We start from the raw sequence: 25749 nt of genomic DNA, 5'->3' as shown, positions 1-25749 counted from the left end.
AGCCTGGGGGGCTGGGGTGGGGGTGGGGCCACCGCCTGACACTCCTCTCTCTGCAGGATGCCTGGCATGTCCTGTCAGAATCCCCTGTCCCCTGGGGACAGCCATGTTCTCCTCACGGTGCAGCCCCTCCCATTGGCGCCCGCCCGCCACCCTCGAACCCTCAGCTCTAGGAGTATTGAATGAAGGCCCAGACCAGGGGGGATCCAGGCTGAAATCCTTTCTGGAATTCTCTCTTCGCCAAGCACCCGTCTCCTTTTATTGGGCATGAGAGTGATGATAAATACCTTTATTGTGTTTTTTCTCCCACTGCAGCAGGAGGGAACTGGATGAGATCCTTAGAAACTTCCATCTATGAACTCAAGGCTCATATGCCACTGTCCATGAGGAGAGACTTAAGACTGATACAAAGATGAACTTCCAGCCATCCTCACCTCACCTTGCCAGAGAGACAAAACTCAGAGCTCATGGCGGCGGGAGGCCGAGGAGGGATGGAGGGGAACTGGCGGCAGAGTGACCCAGGGTGCTGTCGGGTCCTGAACTCTGAAGGCCGGGCCAGTTTCAAACCTGCTGCTGTGGGTCTCGCCGGCATCCTTCTTGCTGCCATTGCCCGCAAGGGTCTGGCTTTGCGGGCCCTTAGCATGGGTCAGCCTGCCTCCCCTGGTCTGGTGGGACTGGTTTTTCCGGCTGGAGGAAGGGTCGGTGAGGAATTGGCAGGGGCAGAGGGTTTTATGTAAATACCCAGGGAGTGCTCTGGGAACCGGAGGCCGGTTTTCCCAAAGACACGCAGCGACTGGCAGCTCCCAATTAGCCCGGCCGGGTGATGTCACTGCTGCTTCCCTGGGTGGCTGCGCCCACTCGACTGGCCTTGGCAGGGGTCCCCGGGCATTATCTTCTCTCCTGGGTGGGAAGGGTGGCCGGGGGGCTGCCATACGGGACAAAGTCAGGTCCCTTCCGACCATAATCCCCAACCTAGGGCCTGAACCATGTGATGGACCAGCCCTGGAAAGCGCCATGAAAACCCATCCCAGACTCTACTGAAAAAGACTTTAATGTACCTAGTATTCGAGCCCTTCCCCCTAACCGGAGAGGCTGTGGAGAGCTCAGTCTGCCAGGCTGGTCCCAGAGGCGGTTGCCATGGCAACTGCTGGCAGGCCCGGCTGCCCAGACCACCCCAACCTTGAGTTTCAATAAATACAGTGTGAAAGGGTCTGGTCACCCACCAAGCTGGGGAGACCAAGACCTGGGGTGCTAGAAAGGGCACGTGACATTATCTGTGAACTCACATACATGCACTATTAAGCACACACACCTAAGATCATATGCACACACACACAACCTCCCCGCCCCCCGCCCCCCGGACATCCTCACGTGACACACCCTCCTCACACAGACACGTACATCCTATCTACACATTTTCTTCAGACACAGGACTGAGTGCACACACACGCTCCTCAGATACACACGGGCAAGGCACACATGTGCCCTTCTCTCATTGTCCGGCGTGGAGCCTGGGTGTCTCCTCCGACTCAGAGGAGTAGGAATGGCTTGGGTCTTCCTGGTCTTGGCCAGACCGTACCCCGGTCTAGGGGCCAGGTGCGGTGGCGTTCGCCAGGCAGTGGGTCGCGTTGGTTAAGGCCCAGGAGGGGAAGGTGTTCAGGTCGAAGATGGGGATGCTCCAGGTGTTGATGGCCAGCATGATGACCAACACGCCCAGGATGTTGAGCAGGAATCCCGCCCGGACCTGGTTTGCAGAGAATCAGTGTGAGTGAGCAGAGCAGCTGCTGAGCTGGGCCAGCACCCACCCCTTCGGTGTCCACAGGTGCCCAGAAGCTGTCACTAGCAAAACTCGCCCTTGGGAAGTCCTCCCTTGGGAAGTCCTCCCTTGCATCTAACCTGCAGCTCCAGGCAGTGCCCTGGCCTCTGGCTTTACTCCCGGGCTAAGAGGGGAAAGGGAAGCTCCTCCAAGAGCTCCCCTAATCTCGGGCCTGGTTCCCTCTGAGTCCATCTCCCCGCGAGTGGCTGCTTTGGCACCTTGGAATCTTCCCTAAATTCCTCACCCCTTTCTCATCCTCTCACATGGCTTGGGCCTGGCAGGGCCTAAAGATGCTCAAACTGGGGGTCATATCCCAACCTCCCTGCGCCCCCCACCCCAGACAAGGTCCATGCTCAGCTGAGAGTCTCAGGGGCTTCTTGCTACTTTGTAGTCCCCCGAGATGGGAAGACGGCGCAGAAAGGGGTGCTGAGACATCGGGGCCCTGCCACTCACCATATCAGACACTTTGATTCCTCCAAAGGAGAAGGCGATGGCATTGGGCGGGGTGGCCACAGGCAGCATGAAGGCCAGGGAGGCGGCCAGAGTGCAGGGGAGCATGACATAGAGAGGGTTGAGGCAGATGGCCTTAGCCTGGAAGGGGAGACAGTGGGCAGAGTTGATGGCAGTACCCATCCCAGAGGGAAAGGTGTGGCTCCCAATACTCCTGCTTCCCCCCTTTGAGGGACAACCCCCCCACAACACATACGCTGGGCATGAACCCACCACTTCTGCCCGAAGGTACTGGGTGACCTGGGAAGGGCCCCTTGACCTTTCTGGAGGGAATGACTGTGTGGCCCTGCCCTGTGGGGTGTGGTGAGGGGAGGGGCCCATAAAACGGATCTCAAAGGGGCCCCAGGTGTCATCAAAGGCTGTGGGAAGGGGCTGGGGACGCTCCGGGGAGCAATTTTATCCCATCACCTCAGGAATGACCAGAACAGGGGCTAGGGTGTGGAGGTGGGGGAGGCCACCAGTGAGCCCATCAAGATACTCAAGGAGTAACGTCACCTGGGATGGGATGAGTCAGGGGCCTGGGGCCTTTGGGGCCCAAGGTAGCTGGAGAGCCCCGGGAAGCATGGTCCTCTCCCGGCAATGAGAGGAGGGGCAGACAGGTCACTGTGACCTACGGGTGGGGCCCCTGAGCCGGGGTGGACAGGAGGGATGCCTGGAGGAGGCGTGTCTGCTGGGCCAACTCACCATGGAGGCCAGGATGGGCAGGAAGAGTGTGGTGGTGGCCACGTTGCTGGTGCACTCCGTGAAGATAGCAACCAGGAGGCAGAGGATACAGACGATGGCAGGAGGCGGCACGCTCTGCAGTGGTGTCAGCTTGTCCCCCAGCCACGCAGACAGGCCGGACTCCTGTGGGCAGAAGAGGCTGGTGTGTGAGAGGCGGGGCTGCCTGGGGTCCCGGAGTCCCCTGCTGAGGCTCTGGGAGGGCCATCTTCCTGTCCACACCTCTCTAGGTTCTTCAAAATCAAGAGCAGCTTGGGAGGGAAGAACCAGACAGAACCAAGGGGCCCCCTCTCCTGCTCTTGAAGAACAGTTGGGTGTGGGGAGAAGGGTCAGATGAGGAGCTAAGAAAGGGGACCAAAGGGCCTTCTTGGGAAACCTGGGGCTTGGTGGGAGTCCAGGCTTCTCCCGACCTCTCTCAGGAGGTCTCTGGCCAACCTTCGCCCTCTCTCTGCCCTCTCTAGCCCAGGGCTCACACAGCAGCTCGAGGAGGGAGAGTGGGGAAGGGCCAGAGGCTGGGAGGAGGCTGACAGGCGCGTGGGGACTGTCCCCAGGGTCAGAAGAGCTCCAAGGTCTTGTCCTGCCCACTGTAATGCTAGATTGTGAGCCAGTGCTGCCTACCCAGCACCCAACACCCAGCACAGAGCTTGGCACAGTTGGTGAACGCTTGATGGGTGAACTAACCTTGGACTTAGGAGTCCCCAGCACCAGTCCCTGACCCAGGGAAGCTGCCTCCTGTCTTTGCATTGAATGAGCTTAGTGGGAACACTGAGGCCCAGGTGTGCAGGTTCAGGGATTTCCCTCTTGGATGGAGGTTCTGAGAATGATGCCCTCCTCTCCAGAGCCTGGCTGGGTGTGATTACAGCGCCCCCTGGTGGCTATAGCCCGCTAACCCTGTCAACCCGAAGCCACTACGCTCAGGTGCTAAAGACATTACAGTATATTCTCTGTCTGGAAGGGGTGAGGGGGTGGAGTGTGTGTGTGGGGTGGGGTGGGGGGGGTGTCGTGGAGAACAGTCCGTGCCCACCAGAGAAATCTGCCTCCCCTTTGGCTTTGAGAACCCAACTGGGGAAAGATCTCGGGCTTGTTTCTTCCGCCTCTCAGATGACACGCTAACGACGTGGCCACCAGGGGGCGCCGAAGCAGGGATCAATCCCTGGAACAGGCTGGGGAAAGGGCAGGGGTTTCTCACCGCACTGCCCTTGGCCAGGGCAAAGCCACCACCCAGCAGGAAAACGATATTCCAGGGCATTTTCTCATTCACCGTCTTCCAGTTGAGGAGGGCAGGCGGGGCCTTCAGCTTCCCGGGTTTTTCTACTCCCCAGGCAGAAGAGGATGGGTTAGCGAGAATCAACAGGCCTTCCCTCTCTTCCACTTGAGGCCTCCTGTATGGGTTCCTATCAGAGCTTCATGCGTGCGGGAGGAGGACCCCAGTTTTGCAATATCCCAACTTTGTCCCTGACTCCCCGTGTCCTTGGTAAGTCACACCAACCTCTCAGGGCTTTGCCTAATCCTGCCAAATATGGTCTAAGAGGCACTTGTGGCTGCCCGGAGGCCCTTCCCTGCCCCGGCCCAGGTGCTTACCTGGATTCTGAGTCAGCCCTGGGATCTTGGAAGGCACGATGAACATTATTATGCCCATGAAGATGGCCACGGTTCCATCCGACACAATGCTACAGGGTGGGCAGGGAGGGCAGGCTTAGCGGCTCAGGGATGCAGGGTGGAGGAGGTGGTAGAGGGGAGTCCCACCCACCAACGGGCCAACCCCTTCTGGCAAGTGTCCCCTCCGCCACCCCCCAGTGTTACCTTCTGTTCTGCTCTTGGGGCCCTGCTCCTCCCCTCCTCCTTGAGCTAGGGGATCCCCTGCAGTATCCCCCTCCCCCCGGAATGCTCACCTTTCTCCCTGGCTATTGGAAAAAGCCAGGGTGCCCCAACCAGGGAAGAAGCCTGGCTCCCGGGTGAACCAGAGGATGACCAGGAGGACAAAGAGAAAGGTGACAGCCATTTCGGCGAAGGTCATGGGGCCCAGCCGCCTGTGCTCTGTTTGGATGACGCGGACGGCTGCCTTCTGTTGACCTCGTGCCTCATCGCCCATGCCGAAGTTCTTCCGGAAGCTGCAGGGAGAGGGGCAGGGCAGCTCCTGACGGCCTAGCACCAGGCCGGCCAGGGAACAGGGGCCTCTGAGTGATGGAAAGGCTGAGGCTGCAGAGGCCACCTCAGAGGTGTTTTTTCTGGAAGAAGAAACCGTTTATATGCACTCGGCATATAACCTGAAACACGCACTCGGCCCTCAACCGTTTCTGGAAGAAGAGCAGAAAACTTGGGGGGAGGGGGTCCTGAGGAAGAGACAGGTTGGGTAGGGGGCCCCCATGCTTGGCCCTGTTCCATTTGCCCCACTGACCCCCGATCTATCCAAGGCGTCTCTTGAGCCACCACGCCCTCCCTTGCCCAGAGTGAGGAGGACACCATGCCTCCTTCTGGCTCTGATTCACTGCGCCCCTCCTCCAGCAGCTTTTCAGGAAATCCTCCCCTCCCTCTCCGACCAGTTTCTGGGCATCCTCTGCCAGCCTGAGCCCCACCCTGCTCGTCCCCAGACCCACAAAGGGCTTTAGCCCAATTCTGTAGGCCGCTTACTTACCTCATGTTCACTTTTCACTTGGGCAAATCCCAACTCCCCTGTTAGATGGTGACTTCTTCAAGGGCAAGGACCATGCTTCGCACATCTTTGAATCCCTCCTGGTGCCTGGCACTGTCCTGGTCTCTTCGACTACCATCTTGTCTGTACCAGCCCTCAACCTCAATCCATCCTCCTCACACACGCCCACGTGATTTTTCCAAAGTATAGCAACCAGGCTTAAAAACTTCCAGTGGCTCCCCACTGCCTGGGCAGGAAGGGCAAATAACTCATCCCACAGTACCACTCATATCACCCCTCTTATCCTGTACTCATGGCAGACATAACTAATCAATCACAGACTCTTCCTACTGAGCCCTAGCAAGGTCGCACGTGGTTTTCAACTCAGAACTCTAATGACTACAAGTAACGGAGGGTTGTTAGTAAGAATAAAACCTGTGTACTACTCGGCCTCAAGGGCAAGGTCCTAACTATACGGCACACAAAGTCATCCAAAATTCTCCCCTCGCTTATTCTCTAACTTCATCTCCAGATATTCCTTTTTTGTTCTTTAGGTTTCAACCACAGGGAACTAGAGTTCTCCCAAACGTTTCATGTTCTTTCTCGCCTCTGTGCTTTGGGACAAGGTGCCTGGGATGCCTTTACCCCATTCTCTGCCTGGCTGACTTCTAGTTTTACAAGATTCAGTTCTGGCATCATCTCCTCCGGGAGCCTCTGGAACCCCCACTCACCTGGGCTGTGCCCCCACTACACCTGGGCTTCCCTCTGTCACGGCCCCCCCATACCAACACCCATCAAAGGGGGAGCTCCAAGGACAGGGACTGTGCCTTATGTCTGTTAGTATCTCCAGTGCCGAGCACAGGGCTAGGAATCCAGTTGGGGTGCAACACATTCGCAGTGCGTTCTCCTCAAGCACTTACCAAAGGACTGTGGAGTGTTGTTGTGGAATGGGACCTGGCCTGGGCATCGGACCTGGTTTTCTGTCCCAGCACTGACAAACCTACTTGTGCACCTCTTACCTCAAGCCTCAGTTTGCTCATCTGCTAAATGATAATAATACTCTTGGTCCAGTAATTACCTCACACGGGGGAGGGGGGTTGGGAGGGAGAGGCCTTTTCACTGGGATGGTGATTTTGCCATTTCCACAATGGCGATCTGGGTACCCAGGGGATAAGGGCAGGGGCTTGGGGCTCTCTCACCCATCCTGCCACTTACTTGAATCCCAGGAAGAGGAACTGAAGCCACACCCAGGCAAGCAGCAGCAAGATGATCATGGCAGGGAAGGCAAAACCGAACCAGGAGGCAAAATTCACCACATTGGCATTTTTGGAGATACTGAAGCGGGAAGGCAGGTTGCTGAGTGACATTGCCTGGCGACCACCAGGCCCCACCCCCCGCCTCCCCCCCAGGGAGAGTGCAGACGCCCCATCTGTCAGTCACTCACATGTTGACCTGGGCTTGCAGCACCAGGTTGGGTGTGGTGCCAGTCAGTGTGGCGATGCCCCCGATGCTGGCCGAGTAGCACACGCACAGGCTCATGCCCTGGGAAAAGCGGAGCTGTTCCTGGGTCCTCTGTGCCTTTGGCTCCAAAGAACCATGTGGGACAGGGTGGACCTGCCCGTTATCTGGGAACAAGGGAGAGCTCAGGTTGGAGAGGGGGTGCAGGGCAGCTCCGGAGATCATGGCTGGAGCGCCCTGGTCCCTGGGGTGCAGGCAGGGTGCCTTGCCAGTGAGCAGCCCCCATCCCTGGGAGCAGAGGCCGCCTCTAGGCCTGCAAGGGCTCAGCACCCCTGGAGTCTCCGGTTAGGATGACCTCAGACACCATCTGGCCCAACCTCTCTCAACTGGGTTCCTAGACCTGTGCTAGGCACTGGAGATACTAACAGACAGAGAGGGAAACTGAGGCATAGAAAAGGGCACAGGATCATCAAAACCACACAGGAGAATGGACCCTGAACCCCTTGTGGCCCACCCAGACTCTAGCTCTCTGCTTGCCTGGGTGACCTGGCATCTCAGCTCCTAGGTCACTTGAAACTAAAGAGAAAATGAACAAATGGGACTACATCAAAATTAAAAGCTTCTGCACAGCAAAAGCCGCCCCGCAAGAGTGGACGGGTTGGAGCAAGGTGCAGCCTCATCATGCTCACCAAGTGTGGTCGCTTCCTTCTGGGGGCTTGTTTCCTGAAGTTCGAAGGTTTGGTTGTCACTGCCCTTCTCCACGTCCTTGTCCTCGGGTGCCTTGTGCAGCTGCTCCAGGACCGCGTGTGCGATGGGCACCATCATGGCCGTGGTGGCCGTGTTGCTGATCCACATGGACAGGAAGGCTGTGACCATCATGAAGCCCAGCATCAGCCTAGGAACGGACAGACAGACACACTCATGCTCCAGGGCCCCAGCCGGGATTGGGTGCCCAGAAGGCCACTGGCCTTGGTGTCTCCTGCCCTGGTTTGTGGGAACTCACAGAGCGGGCCGCACCCCGATGATGAGGAGCACGCGGAGGGCGATGCGCTTGTGCAGATTCCAATGCTCCACGGCGATGGCCACCAGCAGCCCCCCGATGAACAGGATGTTGGTGTCGTTAAAGTACTCGATGCAGACCTGGGAGGCAGGGGCCGCTGAGAGGCAGGAAGACCCCCGGGGGCTCCCGTGCCCCTGGGCTCCCGGGGTGCAGTCACTGACATCCCCACAAACAGAAGTTGGTTCCTGGGCTCTTGGAACCAAATGGAAATGGTCTTTGGATTCCGAGTTATTTAATATTAACCAGGCTCCTCTCTTCCTGCCAAACTCCTTCATCCTCCCCTCGGGAGGGACTGGGAGGCAGATGATCCAGCCTGATCCCACTCGTGTTTACAGCCATGGCCCGGGAGATGATAATGTAGCGTCGCTTCTAGAAACTAGGGCAGTGGCTCTTGGAACTTGCTGGAAATGAAATGCTTAGGCCCTGCCCCAGATCTACTGAATCAGAAACTCTGGGGTGGGCCCTATGTTTTCACCAGGCCTCCAGTTTAAGGGCCACTGAACAAGAGGAATCAAGCTCTTCAGCTGGACTCCAAGGCCCCTCTGTCACCAGGCCTTTCCACCTCCCTGGCTTAAGCCTCATCACTCCCCCTTTGAATTCACTCTCAACACCAGCCCCACACTTGGCACTTCTAGAATGTCCTCCCCCTTGCCTGCTAGCTGACTCTTCCCTCAGTGCTCTCTGACCTGCAGAGCAGAGACGGGGGTGCCTCTGCTGTGGGCCCTGCCTATGGTGAGGCCTCCTGGGTCAGGGGCATCCTAGAGTACACCCCTCCCTCCCCGGGAACCCTTCTTCCTGTGGACGGGGGAGGCTTACCTCAGCGGCATCCATTATGCCCATCATGGGGAATAGGATAAGGGGGAAGAGGGCAGTGACAGCCAGGGGCAGGGCCTCGAAACACCAGAAGAGCGCCATGATGATGATGGCGTAGGCACAGTAGGCTTCCTGTAAGACAGGCCACTTGTAAGGGTGTAGAGAGAGCCCGTGAAACCCACAGTCTCTGATTTTTGAGCCCAAAGTCCCATTTCAAAATGGAAATAGAAACCAAAGCAAGGCACTCATCACTTGGACCTTGGGGAGGGGCTGGAGAGGCCCCACCCAGCCCCGGGGACTGTGGAGGCTCAGGGGAGGATCCCTAGATGAGATGGGGGCTGCCAGCCTGGCGCCTGGACAGTGGTACCCAGGCTTTATCAGAGCCTGGCAGAACGTATTTGTTTGTATGATGATTTAATTAGCATTTGTTCCCATTGCATTCGGATCCTTGGAGCTCAAGACCCAGCAGACTTCAGAGCAAATCTATTCTTGTTTCTGTTTGTTTTTTTGGTTAATCCTCACCCAAGGAGATTTTTAGGGAGAGTGGGAGAGGAGAGGGAAAGACAGAGAGAAACATCCATGTGAGAGAAACACATCGATTGGTTGCTTCCTGCACAAGCCCTGACCTGGGCCCCCGGCCAGGGAGGAGCCTGCAATCAAGGTACATGCATTTGACCAGAATCGAACCCAGGGCCCTTTGGTCTGCAGAGTGATGCTCTATCCACTGAGCCAAACTGGCTAGGGTGAGCAAATCTATTCTGAATAAACGAATCATTGGAGAGTTTGGGGAACGGCTGAGTGTCTCCGTCCTAGCAATCCTGGCATGATCACTGCACTGCACAGCTCTAGGAGGTGCCATTCACGTTTTATAGAACATGGGAGAGGTCCTCCTACCCCTGCTTTGTGCAGGGAATTGTGGGGCAAACCCTGAGTCATAGGAGTGACTCTTTGGGTGCCAGGGGCTCTCCTTTCCGTGACAAGGCCTCCAAGTCTAGAGAGGCCGGGCCTCATTTATTACCCCCAAAGGAAGTCTCACACTCATTAACAGTTACTTTTCATGCACACTGACACACTCACACACACTGAAACACACTCATACATGCACACACACACACACACACACACACTCACACACACTCATGGACAGAGCCTCTTAGCAGGGCTGGCAGGGACGGCGGGGGAATCATTAGCCAGAAGGAAGCCTGCGGAAGCGGGGTGCAGAGAACGGTGCCCACCTCCCAGCCTCCTCAGGGGCACCTGCCAATTCTTTGTTTGCCAAAGGGAAGGGAATGTATGCTGGGGCTCGGTGGCCTCTCCTCTCTTTCCTGTCTCAATGGCCCTGCCCTCATGTTTTCTCCACCTGCTACAGGCTGCGCTCACCCCTTTGTACCTCATGCCCTAGTACCCTGAAGCTTGGGCGTGGGGTGGGCGCCGGGGGAAGAAGAAGCTGCTATCTATGGAGCAGTTTTTAGGAGCTGGTTGTTTTATGTTGTTGCATAAACTCAAACAACCGTTAGGGTGGGTGTGGTGGTCCCCGTCAGAGATGAGCTTGAGAGGGTAAGTGGCTTGCTCAGGGCCGCAGAGCCAGGGAGTGGCAGAGGCAGCACGGGACCCAGGCCAGGTGTCCGGACCGTGTAGCTCCAAGAGTTCTCCCATTGTCTACATAATTGGCGCTCCCGGAGAGGTACCGCACTCGGCCCTGCTGGAGAGCCACGTCTGTCTGATGCCAGGTTCAGTTTCTTTCCAATAAATTGCCACCACCTCTCCTTACCCCAGACAAGGCCTCCTGGGCTCCAGGGGTGGGGCCACCTTGACCCTTGACCCGAGACCCACTCCTCCCCCAGAGACCCACTCCTCTCCCAGAGCCCACTGCTCCCCCAGAGACCACTCCTCCCCCAGAGACCCACTGCTCCCCCAGAGACCCACTCCTCCCCCAGAGAACCACTCCTCTCCCAGCAGGAGGCTGATTCTGTTGAAGCTGCAGTTTTCTCGACCATTTTTTCATCTGCAAAGATTGTCCTGGCCAGTTACTCATCTTCCCCTGGGGCTAGGGGCAGGCCAGCCCCTCTGGTCCCTGGCGACCCCAAGGAAGGGGGCTGGGGCGGACCATCACTGCCGAATCAGAAGAAAGCTCTGCTAATCACAACAGCGGAAGAACGCGGAGGACTGCTTTGTGTCAAGCGCTGTGCTGTGTTTCACATGTGTTGTTGTTAATCCTTTGATTTTTTTAGAGGGAGAGAAAGAAACTAATATTTTGGAGAGGGAGAGATAGAGAGAGAGAGAAACTAATATTATGGAGAGGGAGAGACAGAGAGAGAGAGAAACTAATATTATGGAGAGGGAGAGACAGAAGCATCGATGTGAGAGAGACACATCAATTGGCTACCTCCCGCACACGTCTGACCAGGGCCGGGGATAGGCCTGAAACCGAGGTACATGCCCTTGACCAGAATTGAACCCACCTGGGACCCTTCAGTCCACAAGCCGCAGCTCTATCCACTGAGCCAAACCAGCTAGGGCGCTTCCGAATGTTTTTTAATCGCATTTAGTTGCTCTGTGAGGTAATGACTATTGTTCCCATTTCACAGATAACAAACAAATGCACAAATACATTATTAAGTCAATGTCTCGAAGTCACACAAGCAAGTGGAGAAGCCAGGCCATCTGGTTCTTGAGCCCCAGCTTTTACCTTCTACCCTTGATTCCTTGCATTTGAGGGGTGTCCCCAGCTTCAGGCTTGCTGTGGCCACTGGGGTGCATCGGGCCCTAGGTACGGTGGGGCCTGCCATTTCCTGTTGCCTGGCTCTGGGCAAGTTCCCTCACTTCGAGAACCCATTTCCGCGCTCCAAAGGGAGCTGTTAATAGTCAAACCAGCCCCCGTGAGCTCCGGTGTGTCCAATCTATGGCTCCCTTACCCTATTACACCGTCTCTGTGTCCCTCTCCCTGTCTGTCTATCTATCTCTGGACCAAAACCCAAAACTGGTTTCACAGTTCCATCCAGGAGCCTTCCTGGGCCAGGGGGCTGTGTCTCCGGGTCCCCCTCCCACCTTCCTGGGGAGTCTGTCCAGCTGTTGCCTCAGGACTTGCTGACCTGCCCCTCCTGGTTCATGGGGTTCTCCACTGGGGCGTGGAATTCCAAAAATCCATCAAGTCCGATCAGAAAGCAATTTCACTTTTCTGCTAACATCTAACTGAGGTTGTGAACGTAGGCAACAAGACCATACAACTGTGAATGATTTCATCCCAGATATTTGACTGTGGCTGTTAGCTACAGATACCCACACAAATCAATTGCCACAGTTATCTCAAAGTGGCATTGACATCCATCACTACTTTGAAATTATGGTACTTATGACACCAACACTAGATCTTACTCCATGCATTCATGGAGAAGCACCTAAATTTCTGAATTGCAATGAATTATTTTCATATTGTGATAACTGGATTTCAAAAGCATTGCTTTCCTTTGTAATCCTGCGCATTTTTATTTTGTGCATTTCAGAGCAATCTTCTGAGAAGGGCCCACAGTTGTCTCCGGACAACCAAAGGCAGTCATGGCTCAAAATGGGTTAGAATCCCCGAGGAGAGAGAAAGAAAATAATTACCTTGTACTAACCCCTGTGGCCTCCCTGAATCACCTTGGAAGTTCTCTAAACTTCCAGGCCCACCCCTATGTCAGAGGGCACAGGGGTCTCTGCAAGTCCCAGCAATGCAGAGGTGAGGTGGAGGCGAGCTGGAGTGGAGGTCACAGTATCCTGCAGAGCCCGGGGGGTCAGAGTGATACATTTTCTCTAATTTCATTTTTTTAAAAATATTTTCATTGATTTCAGAGAGGAAGGGAGAGGGAGAGAGAGAGAGAGATAGAAACATCAATGATGAGAGAGAATCATTGATCGGCTGCCTCCTGCACACTCTGTACTGGGGATTGAGCCTGCAACCCGGGCATGTGCCCTTGACCAGAATAGAACCTGGGACCCTTCAGTCCAGAGGCCGATGCTCTATCCACTGAGCCAAACCAGCCAGGAGGCAGTGTTTCCCGTTACTCATTGAGAAGTGAGGAAACTGAGACTCAGGGAGTCCAGCACTGCCTTGTGGACGTTTACTGGTTGAACCTTGGAGCACTTGGGTTTGAGATCAGGGAGCTGTTTGTGTGCTGGATCAGGTGCCAGCCCCTTGGGTGCCCACCGAGGAGAGCGCCCTGGGGATCCTTTTCCCTGGGTCCCACGTGTGTCCTATGTCAAGGTCACTATCCACACCTTTAGAAGTGAGAACGTGGGGATACAAACCTGTTCATCAGACACTCATTCAATAAGCACCAGCCCCCTCCAGGCCTCCAATCCTGCTGGATCAATGCCTCGGATGCTCCCCTTTGCTCCTCTCCAGCTCTGGGCCACCAGCCTGGTCCAAGCCTCAGCATCTCTCACCGGGATCCCAGCAGTAGCCTCCTGTTCACCCCCTAGTCTCCCCTCTGGCCCTTGACATCTCCTCCTGCTGTGGTCAGAGTGATCTTGAGGCGCGAATCTGTTTAATCCACTGTCAACCTCCCACCCAACATGCACACACTCACCTCGAAGCAGCTCACATCCCTTCAGGGTTTCCTGCTGCCCTGAGGAGAAGTTCAGGGCTAGTCTGTGCCTCTCCTCCTTGTTCTTCCTGCTGCAGCCACACTGGCCCTCGCCCAGCTCCTCAAATGCTTCACTCTCCCTGTAGCCACAGGGCCTGGGCACATACTTTCCGCGCTTCCCGCCCACTTTGCCCAGCTGATATCTACTCAATGTTGAAATCTCAAATATTTCTTTTGTGGGAAGCCTCTATGGCTTCCAGGCTGGGGTATAGTCACCATATTTTTACGCCCTAAGCCCCTGTACGTCCTCTGCATAGCACTCATCACCGTCTGTAATGAAACATTTAGTTTCATGAATTTCTGGATTACTATCAATCTTTGTCCTCAGATCATACTTTCCAGGGAGCAGGGTCCACGTCTGCTTCTGCTCCCCCAGGAGGGTGTCTGGCATCCAGCTGGAGTTGACACTCCGAATGAATGAGTGTTGGACACTAGAGGTACGGACATGAGTCAGGTCTAGCCCTGGCCCTCGGGGAGTCTGAGTGTGAGCTGGCCCATAGGGCTGCCCTGCAAAGCCAGGAGAAAGAAACCCTCCCGCCCAACATACACACCCTAACCTCAATGCCATTTGTATCCCTTCAGGGTTTCCCGCTGAACATTTAGTTTCACGAATTTCTTGATTACTATCAAGAAATGTCTACTCAGAGGGCTGGCGGCTTGCTTCTTTTGCAAAGGGAAACACAGGTCAGAGTTCAGAAAACCTGCATACCCAAAACCAGCTTTACTGCTGTGTGTCCTTGGGCAGGTTACTTAACTCCTCTCAGCTTTTTTTTTTTTTTTGATAAGCGACACTGAGCATTCCCAGCTGTACACACAAATATCTCTTTTATGAGGTTTCCTTATCAACAAATCAGAGAAACACCCACTTTGCTGGTTATTATAAGGATGAGGGATATAAATAGGTAGCTATATGCAGTAAAGGCCTGTGGATGGCAGTGAGCAGGTGGCAGGGTTGGCACTGGGACAGAAAAGTGTTCTTGGGCTTCTGGGAAATCAGGGGGTGAATGCAAGAGGTACACATGAAGATGAAGGTGCCAGGGAATCCAGGGCAGACTCTGGACCCTAGGTGTGGGCCAGGTGTGGGATATGCGGGCATTGCGGCCTTTACCCGTTACGGGGACAGAGCGACCTGTGGCTGTTGGGCAGCAGCAAATATGCCCACAGTCTCAGAGGTGTCACAACTTATTTCTCCTGGTGATTGAAGGTTAACCCAGGGGTGGGGATGGGCTAGCACAGAGCGGGCCACTCCCTCTGCCCCTCTGCCCCTCTGCCCCTCTGCCCCTGGCAAGTAGGGATGCTGCTGGCAGCAAGCACTTCTGGGTCTAGGGAGTGAGGCGAGGCATTGGGTGGCAGCCTGCCAAGCATCCTTGCAAAGGATGAGTGGGATCGTAGGAGAAGGGGCCCCTTCCCTGAGCCTCCCTCCTTCTAGGCTGAGGAAGGCTTCCAGAGAGGAGACACTGAGGGGTACTGAGGGATGAATAGGAGTTTAGTGGGTGAGGGAAAGGTGTTGGGGTGAGGAAGTAAGCAACAAGGGAACAGAATGAGGCATAAAAGATCAAGATGAATTCTCGGAAGGGCATAATGCCTGGGAAGATCCTTGCCTGCCCTGGGAGGGATCAAGGACTTTATCAAGAAGACGGGGTGGAAAAAAGGAGGCCCCTAAGGGTTTTAAGCAGAGGGAGTGACATGGTGGGGGTAGTGTTTCTATTAAAAGATTAAACTGATGCTACCATTATATATATATAATTTTAGAATCATGTTTTTAAATGCATTAAATAAAATGCATACTGCCCCGGCCAGCATGGCTCATTTGGTTTGAGTGTTGTTCTGTGCACCGAAAAGTTGTAGGTTCGATCCTGGTTGGGGCACCTAACCCTTCCTATCTCTAAAAAACAAATTTAAAAAATAAATAAAACACATAGGATTATAAAGAAAACCAACTACCTTGAAATACAGTGATTAAAATATGAAAGAGTGGGTAAGATCATGATAGATGCGACTTTTTCCTAGTTAATAAGACCAGCACTGGCTAACAGCAATTGTGAAGTCAGGATGAACATAAACAATATTTCAAGGTACTGGCAACAGCTCTAATGTGATGTAAAAATATGTGTGATTTCTACTTTACTGGTGGCAAAGTCAAAACTGTCCTTATACTATTGTGGTGTGTTGTCTACATACATAGCAGAAGCAAATGCTACCTTTCCTTTAGAGGTATGGACAACAAGATGTCATTTTTGCCATCCACGTCCACCAATAGGCTGAGTTGTGCCCACAGGCCCCCTTGGGTGCGGAGTCCCTGCTCTGGAGCACAGACACCATGCTGGTCGCCGGGACTGCCCTCAGGAAGGGCACTGGGCAGAGGTGGGAGGGGGCCTCTCCACTTTACTGTTTGTGTGCTTTGAATTTAGCACAACGTGCACGTATCACTACATCAATCAATCATGGAAATAAGGAGTTCACACCTGCTAAGCGTGGCAGATGGATCAGAAGACACAGGCTGGAGGCAGGGAGGCCACAGGAGGTAGTGCTAGGGACCCAGTGGGGAGATGACAGGGGCTCAGAGCAGGTCATGGCAATGGAGATGGAGAAAGAGGATGGACTCTAGAGATGTTAGGAGGTGGAAGACAAAGGGTTTGGGTGGTGGCTGATGAGTCGGGTAGGAGGAATGGGAGAAGGATATTCCCAGGGGCCTGTCTTGGGCGTCTGAATGACCATGACCACAAGGAGAGAAGCCAGGCTGAAGAGACTTGGGGGAGGAGGTACAGAGTGGGTTGGGGGGGTGTGGTGCCCTTTCTAGGAATAACAGGCCCATGCCAAATGCCTAAAACTGCTGGGAGACTGATACACAAAGGGAACAATGGCCAGTCCACATAGAAAATTGCAACCTCTGCAGGAACCAGCCCAGGCAGCTGAACCACAGCCTCGATAGCAGTTGGCCCCAGTCAGGACTGGCTCAATGACCACCAGCTTCCCGCGTTTTTTTTTTTTTACATTTTTTTTAAATTAAATCTTTATTGTTCAGATTATTACAGTTGTTCCTCTTTTTCCTCCCATAGCTTCCCTCCACCCAGTTTCCACCCCATCCTCTGCCCTCCCCCTTTCCCCACTGTCCTCATCCATAGGTGCACGATTTTTTTCACTCTTCCCGCATCCCCCATACCCCTTTCCCCCCCAAGAATAGTCAGTTCACTCCCGTTCTATGCCCCTGATTCTATTATAATCACCAGTTTATTCTGTTCATCAGATTATTTATTCACTTGATTTTTAGATTTACTTGTTGATAGATGTGTATTTGTTGTTCATAGTTTGTATCTTTACCTTTTTCTTCTTTCTCTTCTTAAAGGATACCTTTCAGCATTTCATATAATACTGGTTTGGTGGTGATGAACTCCTTTAGTTTTTTCTTATCTGTGAAGCCCTTTATCTGACCTTCAATTCTGAATGATAGCTTTGCTGGATAAAGTAATCTTGGTTGTAGGTTCTTGCTATTCATCACTTTGAATATTTCTTGCCACTCCCTTCTGGCCTGCAGAGTTTCTGTTGAGAAATCAGCTGACAGTCGTATGGGTACTCCCTTGTAGGTAACTGACAGTCTTTCTCTTGCTGCTTTTAAGATTCTCTCTTTGTCTTTTGCTCTTGGCATTTTAATTATGGTGTGTCTTGGTGTGGTCCTCTTTGGATTCCTTTTGTTTGGGGTTCTCTGCACTTCCTGGACTTGTAAGTCTATTTCTTTCACCAGGTAGGGGAAGTTTTCTGTCATTATTTCTTCAAGTAGGTTTTCAATATCTTGCTCTCTCTCTTCTTCTGGCACCCCTATAATTCAGATGTTGGTGCACTTGAAGCTGTCCCAGAGGCTCCTTACACTATCTTCATATTTTTGGATTCCTTTTTTCTTTTTGCTTTTCTGGTTGAGAATTTTTTGCTTCTTCGTATTTCAAATCTTTGACTTGATTCTTGCGATCCTCTTGTCTGCTGTTGGATCTCTGTATATTATTCTTTATTTCAGTCAATGTATGCTTAATTTCTAGTTGGTCTTTTTTTCATATCCTCCAGGGTCTCACTAAATTTATTGGCAGTTTCTAGACAATTCTTGAAAAACCTTATAAGTGTGGTTTTGAACTCTATATCCAGTAGTTTGCTTTCCTCCATTTCTGTCATTTGTGACCTGTTTCTTTGTCTCTGCATTTTTTATGCTTCCCTGTGTTGATAGAGTGGCTTTCTGTACTAGGTGTCCTATAGGGCCCAGTGGCTCAGCCTCTCCACTTACCTGAGGTGGACACTCTTGGTGCACCCCTTTGTGGGCTTTGTGCACAGTCTTGTTGTAGTTAAACCTTGATTGTTGTAGGTATCACTGGGAGGAATTGACCTCCAGGCCAATTGGCTGTGAGAATCAGCTGTGTCTATGGTGGGAGAACTTCTGTGCTGGAGACACCCTTCGGGGGCAAGACTTGCTTCAGTGGGGCTTTGGTGCTCACTGAGTCTGCCCCCTGACTGTGTCCCTTATGGATCTGAGGAGTTGTAATCTGGATGGTCCCACTCTGACCACTGGGTACACTGGCTCTTGGATCTAAGGAGGTGCTAATTTAGCCTCTTCCTGAGTCTACCCAGCAGGAGCTAATAAGAGATATGCAGATTCCCCTTCCATGTTTGGGATTTGGAGGTGCCCAAATGAGGCCCAGCTGTGAAGCAATGCAAGCTGCTGTGGGGCCTTGGGCCTTCTCTTGGAAGTTCTGGGTCTGTCTGGCCCAGCTGCAGTTTGTTAGGTAATTTTCAGATTGCAAAGGGCCAGGGCATTCATATGCAGAGGCCTCTGCCGCAGCCTGGGTAGGGCGGGGTCTCAGGGAATCAACAGGTGGAGCAAACTTTACTTCCGCAGCTCCTCTGGCTCTCAGTGTGCTTTTCTCTTTCCTTCTAGTTGTAGAATTTCCATTCAGCCAGCCTTCCTGTAGTTCTGAATGATGTCCGTTTTGTGTTTTAGTTGTATTTTTGAATTTGTTGTGGGAGGCAGCAATTTCCGGTGTTTACCTATGCTGCCATCTTGATTTCTCCAGCTTCCCTCATTTTTGCCCTCCACTCTCTACCCCGACTTCCAACTCAGGGCCAACCAGCGAAAGCCAAATATGCTCCCCTAACCAATTATATAGGGTGCCCTGCTTCTAGTTAACAGCCACCCCAGCCCCGGCTTTCCCCTGCCAACGCCTCTAATCAGGGAACACCTGGGGCCTTCCCCTTTTCCATACCAAAGTGTCCCCAGCTCCTGCCTGCCTTTGAGACTCTGCCAAAAGCAAGTGATGGCGGCTGACTCCCTTCCTGTTCTTTGCCTGATCTCATTCGGGTTGCCTTGTCTATCCCTGCACCTTAATGTTTATGAATTTGTTGCATCATCTTCTGCTCTAAGAGGCCAAAGGGAAACAATGGGTTTCTGAGGGTCAGAGAAAACAGAAGTGGGGAGAGTCCCGACCTCACAGTTTGAGCTGGTGCCAGGCCTGCCTATGTCCACTAAAGAGCCAAACAGCAGGCAGGAGTGATGACGAGTGAAGCGTTCCCACCCTCTTCTGTGCGTATGAGCCTCACGACAGCCCTGCGCCTCCCTGCTGGATTACATCCAGGAAACTGACCAGTTGCAGATTCTTCCTGGCCTTCACTTCGCAGGTGCCAAAAAGCTTGCACACCTTTTGGTAATCTGGGGACAAAGTTCAAGTTGGGGAACCTTTTCTCTCTATTCCAGGGATTCCCCTGGCCCTGGAAGCTGACTTCTAATTCTACTCCCATGTACCCCAGAAGCCAGAAGATTCGACTGTGCAGAGTCCCAGTGCTGCTCGGGGTCACATTTAGGGACCACACCTCACCCTTCTGGTGGGAGTGACCAGAGACACCCCACCTTCTGTTTCATAGGAATCACCGAGGCCCACAGAGGCTCGTTTGAACAAAAGAAGTCATTGATGGAAAAGAAGTCAGGCATCTGCACAGGGCCTGAGACTAATTGTATATTCCAGGGGCAGCTAGAGACATTCAGACAAGAGGCCAAGGGCACAGGGAGTCATCCAAGTGCCAGATGCTCTCTGCATTCAGGTTATCGCATTTGATCCTGACACTAGCCCCTTCGGGGTGAGAGGCTTGGATAAGGTCACACGGCTGTACATGCTACCGAGTGGATTTCGACCCACAGCTGCCTGGCTCCCAAATCCCTGCCTTGTTCCCTGGACTCTGCCTTCTCAACCAAGAGCCAGGAAGTTTCTAAAGATAGCGGCAGGTCCCACAAGTGAGGTCCAAATTCCTCGTACAGCCTTCATGACCACAGTGAATCACCTGAGTCCTGAGTCTATCTCTGGGGTTCAGGAATAGCTTGCAGGAAGGGCATTTTAGTATCACAGGCTTCTAAGTGTATGTGGGCGGGCACACATACTGGTCTTAGGAGTACAGGTGATTCAGATTAAGGAATTCCACCTATTGTTCTCACCATAAATATAATGTAGATTTTAGCTAAGCTCTGTCCTGGCAGACACTGTGCCACTGGGAGACTGTTCTTAGGTCCTCTTGGGTCCTGGGAGGCATTTGAATTTTTTTAAAAATATATTTTATTGATTTTTTACAGAGAGGAAGGGAGAGGGATAGAGAGTTAGAAACATTGACAAGAGAGAATCAGCCCCCAACTGGGGATGTGCCCGCGACCAAGGTACATGCCCTTGACCGGAATCGAACCCGGGACCCTTCAGTCCGCAGGCCAACGCTCTATCCACTGAGCCAAACCGGTCAGGGCACATTTGTATTTTTTATTTGAATTTAGCTGATTGATCCCTGAGCAAATATTTACCCTTCATGAGTAAAACTCTCACTTCCTTCCCCTAGCCTTGGAAGGCTGCCATAAGCTGACCTCTTCCCACCTCTCTAACCTGAACTTAAGCCATCTTCTCCTCACTGAGGCTCCCATGCCACAGTGGCCCTGTTTATCCCTCCACCTTCCAAGTTCAGCCCTGGCCTCAGGCCTTGGCACATGTGTTCGGCCTGGACAGCTTTTTGCCCAGAGCAGTGCTTGGCTGGCTTTTCCTTGCCATTCTGGTCTTAATGTAAATATCACCACCCAGGAGAAATATCACCACCCAGGAGGCCTTCCTGGACCATCCCATCTACAGCAGTCCCTCCAGAAGCCACAGTCAAATGCCCGCTGCATGGTTTTCACAGCATGGACAGTATATGCTTTCTGTGTGTCTCTCCGCCCCCACCCCCCAAACCTAAACAGTGCCTGTCACACAGTATGTGTTCCTTAGGAAGTAAATGAATGGATGGATGAATGAATGGATGGATGAATGAATGAATGGATGGATGGATGGATGGATGTAAGGTTTCTGGCAGACTGATGATGCTTCTTCACTCTGCTTGTAGGGTTGGGAGAGTAGTGAGAAGGCCTCAGGCCCCACGGTCCCCCATCTACTGGTGGCGAGCATTTCAAGGATTCTGTAGCTATTCCGTTAACACACCTACTAGTTCCAGCCCCTACACCTTGTTGCTGCAGTCCCTTCACCTGGCCTTCCCTCTATAGATGCCCCTGACTGTTGGAATCTCACTCAGCCTTCAAGGCCCCAGTTCAAATGTCACCTGCCTTGATTCTCCCGTGTCTCAGTTGGAAGGATGTTCTCTCTCCTCTGAGCCCCTGCAGCCTCTGGCTGTACCTCTGTGTAAACACATGCTCCTCTACACTGAGAGTAACTGCAGAAGGTCTGTGTTCCTTTCTGGTAGCCTGCAGCACAGAGCGGGAGCTCAACAGGCATCCAGGCTGATCAACAGAGGAAGGTTTGGCTGACAGCTGGATGGACGTGAGGGTAGATGACTCAGGATGTGACTCACAGCAGGGCCATCACCCTCATAGTCTCAGAGACCCCAAGATCAGGTTCCAGTCCAGGCTGTGCCTTTTTCTAGCTGGGACTTTAGGCAAATCACGTTACTACTCTGGGCCTAAATTTGCATGTCTGTAAAATGGAACTAATAGTAGTAACTTCACAGTAACTCGGAGGTTATTTTGAGAAATAAAAGGATTAGTGCTTTGAGAAATAAACGGCACAATGACTAGCATACAAAAAAAACCCTCACTAGATACCAACTATTATTATATGGACACAAGTCTGAGACTAGTGTGGAACTCCTTCCCATGCCAGAGGCCAGGGGCATGGAAGTAAGCTTGGGCCTCACCACAGAGAGCAGGGATGCAGCATGAATTCAATACAGGGCCCGCTTTGTCTACATTCATTCATTCGACAGTTACTTGTTGAGCACCTACTATGTGCCAGGCACTGGGGATTCTGTGTGGAAAAAGACAAAGTCCCTGTCTTGGTGAAGCCTGCATTCTAGTATAGGAAGTCAGAGAATAAATAAAAAGTAAGCAAATGCATCATTTCAGACAGTGAAAGTCCTGTAAGTAAAATCGCAGCACTTTGTACTAAAGAGTGACTGGGTGTGGTCCCAGAAGGCTTTCCTGAGGAGGCGGATTTAAGCTGAAACCTAGGGAATGAGAAGGAGGCACCTGGGAGAAGAACATTCCAGGCAGGGAGATGAGCAAGTTGAGGAGCAGAGAGAAAGCTGGTGGGGCTGGCGCAGCGTGGACAGGAGGTAGGGCATCGGGCATGGGGACCAAGAGGTCTGCAGGGGTGGAGCCCAGGGACTCGGGGCTGCCATAGGAGGTTTGGATGTTAAGTTTGATGGGATGCCTGTAAGGGGTTGTAAGCAGGGTAAGTGATGATCTTATGTTTTGAAAAGACCCGGCGGTGGAGTGAAGAATGGTCAGGGAGGGATAAGGATAGGTGAGAAACGATGGTGACCCAAACGACAGAGAAGGCAGTGGGAAGTGATCGCATTCAAAGTATTTTTGAGTCCACAGGACCTGCTGGTGCATGTGGCGAGGACAGAAAGTGAGGAACCAGGAATGGCTCCAAGGGAGATGTTTGACTCTATATTGACGAGTAAGACGGCAGGAGGAGCCAAGTGGGAAAGATGGGGCACGAGCGCTTTGTGTTGGGCGTGTAAAGCATGTGCTGCTTAAGAGAGAAGATTCAGGTGCAAGTGTCTAGTGAGAGTTGGGTAACACAAGTTTCGAGGTTAGGGTTGGGGTTACAGGTTGGGGAATCGTCAGCATGGAGCCGCTTTTTAAAGCAGGGGAAGCAAGAGATCACCTGGGGGAGGGTATGAGAATAGGGACGGGGAGCCAGGAGAACCAGGAGAAGGTGTCACCAAAGCCAAAAGAGGAGAGCGTTGCAAAGAGGGGTGCCCAGCTGTGACAACTGCTGCTGGGGGGTGGAGGAGGGCGAGCATGGACAGGGCTTTGGTGCCGTGGAAGCTGATGGGGCCCTGACAAGAGCTCTCTGGGTGGGTAGTCTTGGAGACTGGAGCTGTCTGAGGGGAGACCTGTGCCCTGCAGACAGTCTCTGAGGCCTTCTCTGTCAGAGGGAAGACATATGTGGAGGGAAGCATATGTGGAGGGGATGTGGGGCCCAAGGAGGATTTTCTTGTTTTTTGTTCTTTTCAAAATATATATTTCAATTGATTTCAGAGAGGAAGGGAGAGGGAACATAGAAACGTCAATGATGAGAGAGAAGCACTGATTGGCTACCTCCTGCAGGCCCCACACTAGGGATCGAGTCCACAACCCGGGTATGTGCCCTGACTGGGAATCGAATCACAGCCTTCTGATTCATACATAGGTCGACGCTCAACCACTGAGCCACGCCGGCCGGAGGTTTGCTTGTTTTTCCAGATGCGAGATATTACAGCACGTGTGTATGCTAATGGGAGAGATCAGGCAGAGAAGGGGAACTCAAGGTAGGAGAGAGAGAGGGTAATTACATGAGCAAAGTCCTTGAGGGGCTGGCCTCCCTAGATAGGACTGGGACAGTTGGTCAGGACAGGGAAGCAGCAGGGCTGGGTGCAGCCCAAGGAAGGCAGAGGCTCCTGCCTCGTTGCACTCCCACCAGGAAGCCTGGCTTCTAGTACTGACCCAGGCTTTCCTGTGTGACCCTGGGCAAGCTACCGAATCTTTCTGGGCTGTGCTTTCCTGGGGGTCAAGCGAGAATCCCAGTGCCTGTCTGTCCTCTCTCCCGGGGTTCGCACACGTGGCCCAGCCTGTCTGAAAACCCATCTGACAGATTCCCAGTACAGAGATGCCACTGACTTTGGCCTGAGACCAAGGTCATCTCGAAGGTCAGCCAAGCCTTGTCGCTTAGTCAGTATCATGGTCCCAGGGGTTATGCCCTTTTATCCCCAGTCTCTCACCCCTTTGGAACAACAAGAATAAAAAGCCTGCCTCGCCCAGCTGCCGTGGCTCAGTGGTTGAGCATCCACAGATGAACCATGAAGTCACAGTTCGATTCCTGGTCAGGGCACATGCCTGGGTTGCAGGCTCGATCCCCGGTAGGGGGTGTGTAGAAGGCAGCCAATCAATGATTCCCTTTCATCATTGATGTTCTATCCCTGCCTCAACATCCCTTTCTGTGACAAAAAGGAAGCCAGTGGCTCAGTGGGCAGTCCTGGGGCTGTTGTCTCGGCCTCCAGGAGGCAGTGGGTAGAGAGAAGATAACACAGGCTTTGGAACTAGATCACACCCCAGCTCTGCCACTTTTTAATTGTGTGACCTGCCAGAGGGAAAGATTCACTGTGACGCTTGAGTTCCAGGCCCTTGTCCCCAAGCACTGTGCTAATTTTAGGTTTATAATTCTGTGTTCTTTTACTTATAAGAGCCCCCGCCCCCCAGTGCATAATATCTGGGGTGGGGGGAGGCAGGGAGCAGTGGCACCTCCCCCTCCACCCAGAGTGTCTATGATGCCCATTGGCAAGGCCCCACCCCTCCTCCTCAGCAGACTTAGCCCTTAGATCACAGGTGAGTACCTTCTCTCTCTGTTTATGTTCTTAATGGAACACACTGCCTGAGGCCAGCTTCACCCCACTCCCTTTCCATCCCCTCCAGCAGCTAATCCTGCTCATTAGCCACTAAGCTTAGTCCAGGGCAGTGTGGGCACATAGTAGGCAGACAAGCCCATCTGCTTCCACTTGCATCTCTCTTACTGAACTGGCTTCCTGGCTCCCAAAGGAGTAGATGCCAAATGCACCTAAGCAATTCACCTTGGGCCCATACTGCTGGGTGCCAAGCAAAAGCCCCCTTTGACCTTTTAACCCTATTCCCTCGGGAGGACCAGGGGATTATAGCTTCACTTCCAGGCTAGGAGCGTCAGTAGGTTATGCTGGTCTTAAGGATCCCCAGCCCTGGCCCAAACAGTCCCTCTCCTGCCCCCAAGAACCCCAAGTCCTTACCTTGGTGGGGACGAGGAGGGGCAGAGGCAGCAGGATAATGGGCAGGAGGTATACAAACAGGTAGAAGCGATAGGCCCACAGGCCCTGCCAGCAGGTGGCCATGGTGTGGACCCTGGAGTGCTGCTGGAGCCACCGTCTCTCTGGAATCCAGGCAACTGAAGGACTGACTGAGCAGGTAGCCGGCTGGGGCAGGCTTATATAAAGCCCGTGGAGTGTTAACCATTGACCCACCCTGGCAGTCAGAGTGTTTTTGGAGTCCGGGGGTGAGAGTAAAGAGGAGGGACTTGCAAGAGGTATAAAGATCAGGAAGACTTTGCAAGGAAAGGGAGGAGGGTGAGATCAAGGAGTAAAAGCTTCAAGTTCTTTCAAGGAGTGAGGCCCAGAGTTAACCCCTTCTGTGCGTGCTGGCTGGGAAGGGCTGCTGGGAGGAGCTGGGGAAGGAAGGGTGCCTGGGAGGTTGCTGAGCTGGCCTCCAGAGGGCAAGTCCCCGAGCCGCCTCCCCAGCCCAACCTTTCCTTCCTCCTTCTATTCCTCAAAGCCAGGTTCTCTGAGAACTGTGTGTATCCAGGGCCAAGGGTAGGGCAGCATTCCTCTAGAGAAGCCCTGCCCTCTAGGAGTTTCCAGTCTAAGACTGTGGGACACCCAGGCCTGCAGCAAGCCTTCCTCTTCCTTCCAGGTGTCTAGGAAACCACGGGCCCTGACTGTCTCTTACTCACTTTGTGATGTTGAGCCACTGACTTAACTTCTTAGAATAGCCACTTCCTTGTTCTGCTGTAATATCTGCCTATTCTGAGGTTCAAATTAGACAAGTTATGGTGTG

General features: G+C 53.2%; 1 protein-coding gene across 2 annotated transcripts; it reads right to left on the bottom strand.

Moving 5' to 3' along the window:
- Window positions 1-1032: 1032 nt before the first annotated feature.
- Window positions 1033-25111, bottom strand: SLC13A2 (solute carrier family 13 (sodium-dependent dicarboxylate transporter), member 2). 2 transcript variants are annotated; one of them, XM_006768014.2, is made up of 12 exons: window positions 24930-25111; window positions 9010-9138; window positions 8137-8273; window positions 7823-8028; window positions 7120-7300; window positions 6891-7010; window positions 4936-5154; window positions 4625-4713; window positions 4233-4354; window positions 3008-3169; window positions 2267-2404; window positions 1033-1741 (listed from the first exon to the last, which is right to left on the bottom strand). In XM_006768014.2, the coding sequence occupies exons 1-12, from the start codon at window positions 25029-25031 to the stop codon at window positions 1583-1585; spliced, it is 1764 nt and encodes a 587-aa protein (XP_006768077.1). In that variant the 5' UTR covers window positions 25032-25111; the 3' UTR covers window positions 1033-1582. The 2 variants fall into 2 exon arrangements, with proteins under 2 accessions (XP_006768077.1, XP_015422207.1); XM_015566721.1 differs by lacking the exon at window positions 24930-25111 and adding an exon at window positions 19096-19190.
- Between the last annotated feature and the right edge of the window lie 638 nt (window positions 25112-25749).

The sequence above is a fragment of the Myotis davidii genome, unplaced genomic scaffold (genome assembly GCF_000327345.1).
Source record: "Myotis davidii unplaced genomic scaffold, ASM32734v1 scaffold363, whole genome shotgun sequence".
Lineage (NCBI taxonomy): Eukaryota > Metazoa > Chordata > Mammalia > Chiroptera > Vespertilionidae > Myotis > Myotis davidii.
Note: the sequence above shows the minus strand (reverse complement) of the source record. Positions and strands in the feature narration are given on the sequence as shown.

Bases quoted from the DNA above. Each gene is read 5' to 3' on its own strand.
- SLC13A2 (XM_006768014.2), bottom strand. From the start codon at position 25,031: ATGGCCACCTGCTGGCAGGGCCTGTGGGCCTATCGCTTCTACCTGTTT. The intron at 8,274-9,009 runs GTAAGCCTCCCC...CCTGCCTCCCAG, and splicing joins GCATAATGGATGCCGCTGAG to GTCTGCATCGAGTACTTTAA. The intron at 4,355-4,624 runs GTAAGCACCTGG...CCTGGGGAGTAG, and splicing joins AGGGCTGACTCAGAATCCAG to AAAAACCCGGGAAGCTGAAG.